This window comes from Falco peregrinus, chromosome 1, assembly GCF_023634155.1.
Source record: "Falco peregrinus isolate bFalPer1 chromosome 1, bFalPer1.pri, whole genome shotgun sequence".
In the NCBI taxonomy this organism is placed as follows: domain Eukaryota; kingdom Metazoa; phylum Chordata; class Aves; order Falconiformes; family Falconidae; genus Falco; species Falco peregrinus.
In genome coordinates, this window is record NC_073721.1 from 100,351,221 (window position 1) to 100,363,289 (window position 12,069).

The 12,069-nt window shown below is 43.8% G+C and overlaps 1 protein-coding gene across 5 annotated transcripts in view; it reads right to left on the reverse strand.

The window, feature by feature from the left end:
* Positions 1–3,208: 3,208 nt before the first annotated feature.
* Positions 3,209–12,069, reverse strand: part of ESR2 (estrogen receptor 2) — a 90,814-nt gene continuing 81,953 nt past the window's right edge. For all 5 annotated transcript variants that reach the window (XM_027793077.2, XM_055802731.1, XM_027793076.2 and 2 more), the window contains 4 exons: positions 10,329–10,467; positions 8,205–8,338; positions 7,333–7,507; positions 3,209–5,453 (listed from right to left, as the gene is read on the reverse strand). In XM_027793077.2, coding sequence (XP_027648878.1) covers positions 5,264–5,453; positions 7,333–7,507; positions 8,205–8,338; positions 10,329–10,467 — 638 coding nt within the window. In that variant the 3' untranslated portion in view covers positions 3,209–5,263. The remainder of the gene's footprint in view (positions 5,454–7,332; positions 7,508–8,204; positions 8,339–10,328; positions 10,468–12,069) is intronic.

Here is a 12,069-nt window from a genome sequence, read left to right on the forward strand (position 1 = left end):
AGGAGGCCAGCTTGGCTAAGTCAAGATGTCTTGGCTAAACTAAATCACAAAGCCAAAATGCATAGGCAGTGGAGGCAGGGATATACGTCCTGGGGGTAGATTATAGGGATGTGGCCAGCGAGGGCATAGAGAGGATCAGGAAAGCCAAGACACAGCTGGAGCTGACCTTGGCTAGGGATGTGAAAAGTAACAAGAACAGTTTCTTCAGGTACATAAGACAACAAAGGAAGATCAAAGAAACTGTAACCCCCCCACCCACTGAGAAAAAACAGGAAACCTGGCTATAACCGAGATGGAGAAGGCTGAGGAATTCCACAGTTTTGCCTCAGCCTTCACTGGCAAGTGCTCTAGCCATACCGGCCAACTCACAGAACCCAAAGGCAGGCACTGGGAGAACGAAGTACTGCCCACCGCAGAAGATCAGCTTCGAGACCAGCTGAAGAACCTGGCTTTGCACAAGTCCATGGGGCCTGATGAGAGGCGCCCATGGGTCTTGAGGGAACTGGCAGATGAAGTGGCTAAGCCATTGTCCATCATATCTGAAAAGTCATGGCAGACTGGTGAAGTTCCCAGTGACCAGAAAAGGGGAAACACAACCCCCATTTTTTAAAAGGGAAAAAAGGAAGACCTGGGAAACTGGAGACCAGTCAGTCTCACCTCTGTGCCCAGCAAGATCATGGAGCAGATCCTCCTGGAAACTATGCTAAGGCACATGGAAAACAGAAGTGATAGATGATGGCCAACACGCTTCACTAAGGGCAAAACACGCCTGACAAATGCGGTGGCCTCCTGCAACGGGGATACAGCGTTGGTGGTTAAGGAAAGAGTGACTGACATCATCTAGCTGGACTCACGCAAAGCATTTCATACTGTCCTGCGCGACATCCTTGTCTCTAAAATGGCGAGACATGGATTTGACCAGTGGACCACTCAGTGGATAAGGAATCGGCTGGATGGTCACAAAGAGTTGCAGTCAAGCATTCAATGTCGGGGTGGAAACCAGTGACAAGTGGGGTCCCTCAGGAATCCATATCGGGATCAGTATTTTTTAACATCTTTGTTGGGAACATGGACAATGGGATTGAATGCACCCTCAGCAAGTTTGCGGATGACACCAACCTGAATGGTGTGGTTGATACTCCAGAGGGGAGGTATCCATCCAGAGGGACCCTGACAGCCTGGAGAGACAGGCCCGTGTGAACCTCATGAAGTTCAACAAGGCCAAGTGCAAGGTCCTGCACCTGGGTCAGGGCAGCCCCCAGTATCAATACAGGCTGGGGCACGAAGGGATGGAGAGCAGCCCTGCGGAGAAGGACTTGGGGGTGCTGGCGGGTGAAAAGCTGGACGTGAGCCGGCCATGTGCGCTCACAGCCCAGAAAGCCAGCCGTGTCCTGGGCCGCATCAAAAGCAGCGTGGCCAGCAGGCTGGGGGAGGGGATTCTCCCCCTCTGCTCTGCGCTGATGAGACCCCAGCTGGAGTACCGCATGCAGCTTCGGAGTCCTCAGCACAGGAAAGACAGACATGGACCTGCTCGAGCTGGTCCAGAGGAGGCCACGAAGATGGTCAGGGGCTGGGACACCTCCCCTGTGAAGACAGGCTGAGAGGGTTGGGGCTGTTCAGCCTAGAGAAGAGAAGGCTCTGGGGAGATCTCACAGTAGCCTGTCAGTACTTTAAAGGGGACCTACAGGAAAGCTGGGGAAGGACTCTTTATCAGGGATTCCAGAGATAGAACAAGGGATAATGGCTTTCAACGGAAAGACGGTAGATTTACATTAGGTACTAGGAAGAAATTCTCACTGTGGGTGATGAGGCACTGGCACAGGCTGCCCAGAGCAGCAGTGGGTGCCCCATCCCTGGGGGTGCTCAGGGCCAGGCTGGATGGGGCTGGGAGCAACCTGGGCTGGTGGAAGGGGTCCCTGCCCATGGCCGAGGCGTGGAACTGGATGATCTTTAAGGTCCCTTCCAACCCAAACCGTTCTGTGATTCTATGATAAAGTCCAAACAAGACAAAAGTTCTTACCTCAGAAGAGGCTGATCACTGGTGACAGCTCGAATAGGACCAAGAGGCAACTTTCAGGGGGCTCGCTGCCTTTTTGGGCTGTGTTAAACCACTCTAATGATGTAAATACAGCAAATGCCTTCCATATTCCACAGGCCACCAGGAGGAAAAGAGAAAGTTACAGCACTTAAAAGGACGCTTGTGATCTCTGTACAGATTCAATCAGTAATGAATTAAAATATTATTATAGAAATACGCATATTTATTGAAAAAAGATCTTTAAGTACTACCTGTCTTAATTTGCTACACATTGTATAGAAGGACCCAGCCTGCTGGGCACTATCCTCAAGGCAGAATGTTTCAACACATCTTCATATTCTCCTCTCTGACTGGCAACGTGAGTGACAGCACTAAAAAGCATAATTTGCAAGAAGATGGAGGTGAGGAAAAGGTCTCGCATTCCTGGAGACAAAGCACTTCACTTGCCTGAAACGCTCCAAGACTTACCACAGTTCTTCAAAAAGAAATTAAGGTTGTTTTACCATTCAGTTCTAGTTCCAGTAGTTCCAGAGTTAAGTGGACCCTCAGCATGTGTTTAACACACACATAAATTTTGGGCTTTTTTTTTTTTTTTTTTTAAACCCATGGCAACTGGCACTCCTCCACGAACCAAGTTTGCTCACTTCTGCAAACATCCCAGAACTGCAGTGTAAATTCTTCAAGCAGAAACAGCCACCCTGGCCAGGTCCTGGCTCAGCAGCAGAAGCTGATGTACAGCAGAGCGGTGAAGGAAAGCGATAAACCAGCCTTGCTCTCCTCCCCTCCTCACAGCCCTGGCAGTGGCTCAGCACCCCATTCATGCTGAGACTGGAAAAGCCCCAGTATCCAAGTTGAAAGGCAGTGTGGCAGCTCTGCTCAGGCCTGGCAGGGACACGGACATGGTCCATGCCAGGAATGCAGCACCTGAGAGAGCCTGTGCGGTACAGACCCCCGATAAACCCCGCAGCTCTCCAGCGACGAAGGCACCCTTGTTCAGGCACAGTCACACCGCTCCCTCTTTACAAACTGGGCTGTTTCAGACACGCGCCTCCTCCTTACCAACTGTGAACGCAGCTACATTAATCCAGAGTCGGCAGCTATTGGCTTTTCCCCGTTTTAAAACACTAGTAGCAACTTCTAATAAAATTATGTTCCACAAGACAAAACGTATCTGTTAAAATCACATCATTTGCCTATTTGCACTGCCCTAGTAACAGCATATATGAATCACAACACGTGGCACAAATCTGCAGCATCACTCTTTTACAGAGTCAAACCACAGCAAATTCCCATTTGAAAGTTAATTTTACGATTTATACCCACTCTTTCCTATTTTCTTTCAAAGAGGTTTGTTTCAAGATTGCACATAATTTCAGCACTTCTAAAGCAAAACAAACAAACAAAAAATCACTTAAACATTTCTTTGAAAAACTGTATTAAACAAAAAGATTACACAGGATACGGAAAATTGGGGAAAGCACAACACAATAGGCACTGAGCCCATAACGTGATCAAGCCCAAGAAACACTGAAACACATCTGTTTCACAGCAAAACTTCCCACAAAATTAAATACCAATGAATTCCAGACTGTACTCACATTTTTTTCCCTTTTGTGTAGTAAATATTACACTTATTTAGAAGGGCACTACTATATTACAGTTTCTTAAAAACAATAAAAAGGTAGCTAGTAAAAATTTAGACCAGCAGGCGCATCTGGTATAGTACAAGATCAAAACAAGATTTGCGTAACTCACTGAAAATTCCTTACGTGCCTCCTATAAAAAAATGCCATTCTTGGCTTTAAAAAAACCACCAAGATCAAAGTTTTGACTAATATTCAAAGTATGCAAATGGCATACTAAGCAAAGTCCCTAATCCGAAAGACTTACTGGCTCAAAATAGACCTCTGGTGTAATCCCAATTTAATCTCACCGTACCTGAAATGCCCAGAACATGCATGCATTATACTTCAGCATATCCATTTAGAGTGATTGCCATTCTAGCTCACATCAAAATGCAATATTGGTAGTTGCCAGAATGAATTATTCCATCCTGCTCTTGGCGGAGGTCATCAGCCAGGCTACTTCCTCTGTTTTTTTTTGCTCAGTGCAGCTTAAACACATGCAGAAATCAGCACAGCAGGGGGGTTGAAGCCCACATCGTCTGTGAAATTTGAACAAGCCATCACACTTGCAAAGCAAAGCAAGTGCCAGAACCGTCACCCCCCTGCTCTTTAAGGGATCCTGCCTATGCGAACATGCAAGACAAAAAGGGAGGGAAGGTGGTTTGTTTCTGGCTGATTTCACAAGCCCTGATCAGCAGATCATATACAAATGCAAACAGTTAATATCCACAGAGCAACCTCTTGTGCCCAATTATTATAATAGATTTAACATCACTCATAAATACGTATAACAGCATATTAATCTCACAGACAAAACACATTTCAAAGGTCAGCGTTGACCGAAATATCCAGGCAGTTTGGCCTTTGTTTAAAAGCACTGAAGAACTATACCCAGATAATAATGTGAGTGTTAAGAACAAGCTCACGAAACACAAACTTAAGCTTGGTTTAACATCTCTGAAGAGGCTCCGAACTGGCTGTAGAAGCTATTCTGAGCGGCCTTCCTATGAAGGCCCTTGCAGCCATTGCATATTTAAGAACAGAACAAACTCCTTCACATTGCACATACCTCGGCACCTCCTCTAGATCAGCCAAAGCAGGTATTCCCTAGGGACCAGCACACACAGGTAAACGGATCTGTCCCAAATGATGCTGCTCCACAGTTCATACAATCTCATGTGAGAGAGGAGATCATCTAGTCAGCGCTTAAAAGCCTTGGTCTGGGAGACAGCAACCTAGGTGCTCACTCCCAGCCCTGACCCAGACTTCTGTCATCTCAATCCAGTCCTGTTATCTCTCTGCCTCAGTTCAGCTGCCTCTGACAAGGACAGCCAGTAATTCCCTGTCTCACAGTACTGTTCTGAAGCTTCACTTCATAAGGTGCTTTTGAAGACTCTCAGAAAAGGCACTATAAAAGTGCAGCTATTACATCAGAAACACGGACAGAGGTGTGAGCCCCACAAGCCTTTCCCGAGATACTGATGTGCAAATCTAGAAGAGATGAGGACTCGCACTAGGTCACGCTTCAGCAGCCCATCCCAATAGTTTTGGTTTCTCCCAGAGCTTTGAACAAGCTTCACATTTCCAGGTCTCAACAGGATTACTGGGCTGCCCCGTTTCGCAGCCTGTCTCCAGTCTCCATTTGTTCTATCGGGCCAAATTCAGGATGTGTGACCAGGGACTTCCTTTGCCCTCGGAGGGTGTGCGCATTCAACATCTCCAGCAGCAAGTCATACACTGGGACCACATTTTTACACTTCATGCTCAGGAGATGCTCCATTCCCTTGTTGCTGTGAAGGACAACAGAAATAAGTCAGTGATCTGGGTCCAACAATGCAGAGAAGGAAAACACGCTCATGGTTTCAAGAGGATCCTTATTTTATTAGGAGTTAAGAGGATTTAGCTGCTGTAGTCCCTCAGGTCACTTACCACTACCAGCAGTAACAACATCCCAATAACTTTAAGCCTGAGTGTTTCACCACTTGGGGAACCAGGATTTGTTTTAGACTGCACAAACTGACTTCAGAGAATAATTCAGATGTACTGACCCTATTGACATCAAAGAGAATACCTCTTCGATGCTGTAAACATGGGAGGCCTTACTTGCTTCATACAGAAGCAAAATTTATAACAGGTAGCTCTAATGACAACCTGCCTCTCCTGCCGTTGATTAGGAAGACCAAAGTACCCTGGCTAACATGAAGTAGTTTGTCTCTTCTCTGCATATCCAGTGCCAGATCTTGCGGATGGCTACAGACTTTGAAAGTATTTTTGTCTTGACCTGATGGATTGGACTGAGATGGGGGCAATGCTTCCAGAAAAATGAGGTTCTGCTACTATTGAAGAGTTATAAATATTTTAATGGAAAAGAAGGAATTGCAGCCCCCCTCCTACACCCCACTCCTGAGAGTCCTGCATCATTTGGTAATCCAGGCTGAGAGCATCAATTATTTCCAGAACAAATATTGGAGAGTAACAAATATTTCCAGAAAAATTGGTCAGCTGACTGACCAATGCTAAGCAACATAAAAGGAGACAAGTCACAAGTATCCTCCAAACTTCGGCTGAGGTAGGCACACCATAAAAACTCTTGTTTTAATAAGAAAATATAAAAATCTTGCCACAATTCACAATGTTTATTCATGCCATGCCAGACCAAGAGTCCCTGCGATGCTGCAATGCGGTGTCACACCACAGCAGGCAACCCAGGTGAGGGCAGTGCATCAGCGCCGTGAGCCGGGTGCAGCTCTGGCTGGTGCTATAGCTTCTGTAGGGCCCGCTCTCACACCCCGCCGCAGTTCACGAGCTGGCTGTTAAAAGCTGCCTGTCAGCACATCCAGGTTCCTGCTGCTGCCACCTGCTCTAACAGGAAGGTTGTTCCAAAGGTGCCTGTCCCTCTTCCAGTGTCCCTTCCCAAAGTCAGCTATGCCCATCTCTCTTTTGCATACTTCAGCCTGGTCCCAGGAACATCTTCCCTGGACACACAGTCCAAAAAGCCAAGATATAAGCCAGCTTTGTGAATAGCTGGTCTCCGGGTAATAATTTAAAAAGAAAAAGAGCCTGGAAATTAACACTTCTGTTTGTAAGACCCTGTGTTTGAGTCTGCTGTACTGCAAGCAAAGATAAGCAGAGCTCAAAGGAGGTCCAGGAACAGGTAGGGAGCAGAGGAGCCGCTTCCCATGGGGAAAGCAGGGCTGTGGCATTGCTGTAGCACAAGTCACTTGGCAAAAACGCTGTAGTTTCAAATAAAAGACAGTAAGTTTGGCCTGGGACAAACATGGCACCCAAAGTACACTTTGCTCCACCAAAGCCCACGCTGCAGATTAGTCTTGAAAGACACTTCTATTTTGGATAGAAGAGTTTTGATGGTTAGGTGGGTTTTTTTCTGAAAGGCTGACTTTGGTTACTATTGTTAAACATTTCAGGCAGATACATAACGAACAATTTAATGTGACACAGTTAAGACAACATCTTAGTATCAACACATTTTTGAGTGCCATTAAGCACTTGAGCATATTGCCTGTTTAGATGCACCAGGAAGGCAAGTCTTACAATGAGATGAGCAGCAGTACCAGGATTCCCTCAGGAATGCTTGGGAGTTCAGGCCCTGCTTTGTTACTGCAATAAACAAACACTAACACCTCGTGTGTTACTTTTTGTAAAATTTACCTTGCGTGTCTGACGTGAGAGAGGAGCATCAACAAATTGGCCAGACGAGTTGTCTGCTGCTGCAAGGGGATCCCACTCTTTGCAATGACCCACACCAAAGCATCTGTGACCACATTAAGCAGGTGATGCAGTTTCCTGTTGCTTTCAGGTTCTTCCGCTGACAAGGGAAACATGCCTAACCAGAGAAGAGAAAGAAATACTCCTTGCTCATGAGGAAGAAAAAAAAAGCTATGACTGATGGATTTTTTTACTATTAATTATAAAATGGTCGGGGGAATAAAATTCTTTTATTGCAGAGTACCCTAAACTAGCAAACACACACTCCTATTTGCCCTGTGTAAAAGGCTGCAAAGCAAAGCTCCTACCCTGAAATTCATCTTGCAGAACTGTTGAGTACTTTCAATCACTTCTACCAATTAATCACCATTAAATAGGAACATGTAAGCCCTATTCATCATCACCCAGATGAGTAACTAGTTTTACCAGAACTAAGACTGAAGGACAAGTTTGTAATGCCATACTGCAGCTTTACACATGACCAGAACCCACAGAGGTACAAGCAAAAGTTCTTCTTGACAAGGACATACCCACAGCCTGGGCCCTAAGCCCACCTTGTAAGAAGCTTTCAGACTTCAGGTCTTTCATGCAGTTCTCGCAACAGGACATAGACCCTAAATCCAGCAAATGATACAGCTTAGAAGTTTTTTGAGCAAAAATCCTTACAATTTGACTGTTAGAACTCCTTTTGTATTGTTTTCTTTCAACAGCTTTATCTCATTTGCTATTTCTGCCACTTTTAACAGCTGATCCCCAAGCCACCTTTGAAATAAAAAGTACAATTCAGTGAGTTTCAGAGTCAAGCACATACTCACTGGAATTGAGGAGGATCATTGCCTTGACGCACAGATACTCTTTGTGCTGCAGTTTCAGCTCTCGGAACCTTGAGGTCATGGCCAGGAGCATATCAAAGATCTCCAAAATTCCCTCTACGCATTTCCCCTCATCCCTATGGAAAGGCATTTGAAAATGTTACTGAAAAAGTAAAAATTAAGGAACTCTGACTCAGCCAGATAAAAGTCAAAGCACAAAGGAGGGTGTAAAAGGCCTATCCATCTCATCTTTGGGAGGATTCAAAAGGTTCTATCATGAAATCTAAATTGAAAATTACACTGGTATAAAAGGTCAGCACCTCTAAGAAACTGATTTTCTCTTTAAAGTGCATGCAGGATTGACTGCAGGTAAGTATGACCATATCTCTGTAAGAGGCTTTATCCTCACAGCCACTATAATTCTGGATAATGTTTGGAACTGCAGCACAGGGCAGAGTACCACCATGAATCATTTTCCAGATTTGTTTCACAAGGTGTTAATACCACAGCCGGTGACATCACTATTTGTACCCCACAGAGGACTCAGGACTTGGAGAACTGAATAAGAAAGACCCCCTGAGACAAGTTTCTTGGAACAATAAGACTTTTTTAAAGAATGAAACAACTTCTAACCCCATACGCCAGCACCTTTTTCTTGAAAGGCATTTAGAAGTAAAGGGACTTGGAGTTTTGGTGTTTTTGTGGTTTGGTTATTTTTATGTTTGCAAGTGTTTACTGGAGGCAGCTATCTCCATTTTGGATATTAGAAATGGTCCCATTTTCTGATCTGAAAAAAAACCCCAAGCCCAAACCCAAACAACCCAAAGCCATTCCAGTGGGTTTAAAATTAAGCAGCAGTAAATTTCAAACCACTGAAGTTACTGATCCTTTTTTTGGTTTGGGTTTTTTGGGTTTTTAAGATGAAACAGACTCAAGTTCTTTAATTCTCCTGCACTGCTGTACTTGACTTCCCAGGAGGAAGGTGCTGAGCCTTCAAGCAGGCACATGCAAGTACAATCAAGTTACAGACCAGTTTCATATACCCATCTCTTAAAAAAAAAAAATTAAATTACAGCATGGCCAGATACTTGCTAGCTCCCACTCTACTGTGTCTTGTGGAGACTAAGGAATGCATCAAACACGCTCATTCTGTTCAGCACATGTCAGCTCATGAGTATCATACATTTTCAGCAATTTCTTATCATTATATTGAACAACGCAGCATGTCCTTGCATAGAATTTTACATGAGCAAATAATCTATTTCATATCTTTTATAAATTAAATTTCTTTCTCTTACTAACCCATTTTGCTTTATGTATTTACGATGATGATTATTATTGAGCTCAAGCCACAAAACTGATACAGATCTCAATTTCCCCAGGTTGAAAAAGCTCAGAGATATTTTAAGTGTACCCAAGAGAGTAGATTGTTTCCCTGACTTTTTACCAGCGTGAAGCCCATGTCAAATCCTTCTAAGTTCCTGTAGAAAAACATCCTTACTAATCCATATTCTTCCCTGCTGGTACATGATGTTATGGAGATAGTATTTTAAACTTGCAAACACCCTGCTTTAGCTTGAAATAATAATCTCAGTATTAAACAGCGAGCTAGATTTTTTTAAATCTCTTTTGGCTAGTGGTGCAATGTTCATTATAATAGCTACCTATGAAGTCTGCAGTAGTGGCAGGAGGAAAAAAGGTAGAAAAGCTACTTAAAGTAATGAAAAGATGGCCTGATGCTATGTCTACTTTTTTTTAATTTTGAGGGATATGGGAAGAAATTGACAATGTAGTGCATTGTCTTGATGCATCTACAGTTTCAGCATCTAGAAATGTGGATCAAAAAGAACAAAAACAACAAAAGATGTGAAAAATACAGAGAAACGTCACACTGTCATGTGCTGCAGGGATTCAGGAATTTGCAAGTTCAACAATACTGTTGATACTTGGCATTCCTTAAGCCCCTGTAAGTATGTGGAAGCTCAAGATATTGTGGTTACAAATACAAGTATATTGTTAGATAAAGTATTAATAGCATCTCCCATACTTAATCCTCTTCCTCTTACCACTTACCCCACCCCCAAACATGCTAATATGAAGTGTTCTCAAGAAATGTATTTCTCTTACCTATCTAATACAAGGTCTGGCGCAAAAATCAGTTTCCCAGGATGGTCAATTGATCTCCACATCAAACCAACCATTAAAACTTCCATCCAGCAGCTCTCCAAGAGTCTTACTTGATCATAGAGGCTGAGATCAATGAAACCTAAAATGAAGCATAAAATAAATCAACCTGTTTATTTCTGTTTTGATAAAGACAACTGAGTATATGAGAAACAAAAAGAAACAGGAAGAATTAAGGGTTGTAAAGAAAGCCAGAACAGGGAGCGCTGAAATCAGAAGCACCATGCTGCCATCTCAAATAGGAACAAAAACATTTGTTATTTTCATTTTCAAGTCTTCCACAAAACATTTGAAATAGAGTAGAGTGATGTTCAAGTGCAATTACTCCCAGGCAGCTGGTGAAACTCAAGTGACTGCAGAGGACCTGCCTTATGCTCGGCCACCTCTTTAGACAACAGTCCCACAGTCTCCTGAGAGGCACCAGGGAATCACGTGGGAAACTCACAGTCGTCAGAAATTACTGCATTACACTGTGGAGGACTCCTAAGAAAATAGAAAAAATTGTTTCCCCAGAATGCATTTGCTTGCAGGGGTTTGTTCTCTCGTAAGACAGGCATGTTTTTGGGTTTGCTGCATAACTGTGGAAGAACCTACATCTTAGTTCCTCTGTGTTACCATGCCCTTTGTAAATGGTATGTGTTCACCCCATCATGTCCCTGTCCTGCTGCCTCCTTCCCCAAAACCGTAATATACCAGGGGGGTAAAAAAAAAGGGAGAAAAAAAAAAAAAAAAAAAAAAAAAGACAAGGGTACCTGGTGGAGGTAGTAAGTGTCCCCATTGCCTCCATACACAGCATCCCAGAAGTAAGAACAGAACTAATGTGATTGTGCATAAACCTGTTCCAGCATTTAGTTCTCTCCAGAACTTACAGAACGGTGTCAGATTTCAATATTTCCCTTTCCCTTCCCCTCCAAAAAAGACTGGGGAAAAGACGACATGCAGAAACCAAATAAGGAGAAATACAATTTACACATCCCAAACCAAAAGACGAGAAGTTTAAACTATCAAAACACAAGTGGGAAAGGCTGCTCAGACCAGGAGTACAACAGGGATACGATACAGATCAGTGGTCAAAACCAAGATCAGGCTGCAGTTTTCAAAGCAGAGCTGCTCAGCATCGGGCTCTTAGCACCTTTGCTTCGTTTTCAGACAAGCTGGCATCTACAATTCTGCACAGTGAAAAATCATTACAGCCTGGCCATGGGAGACAGGCTTCCCGTAGTTCTCCTCAGTTGTCTGAGGTCTTAAAATACACAGTACATTTGCGCTGTCAAAGAATTCTGCTGTCAGTAATTTAGACAAATGCTCCGTTTATTTTAATCTTATTAGACTAGTAGGCTGGAAGACAGTTGGTGACAGCCACGGGTTGACATAAACTAGGTAATGTGCACTCTGCCTTATCATTGCTAGAAATGCTGCCTTTAAAAATTGATAGCCTTGCTCCTTATTTTCTAAGAAAGATAAACAGGAACCCATGAGCAGTACCTTCCCTCCTGGATTTCATTGCCACCGAATTTACTACAGAATCCGCAGCCAACAGACAGATTATCTGCCAGACACACACTCATAATTTTACAAGTGCTTTTAGAAAAATGTTCATGGGAGCGTGAATAGTATAAACTGACAGTGGCAGTTCCCGGGAAACAACAGCCCAGAGACATTTCAGAAGTTTATTTAAATAACA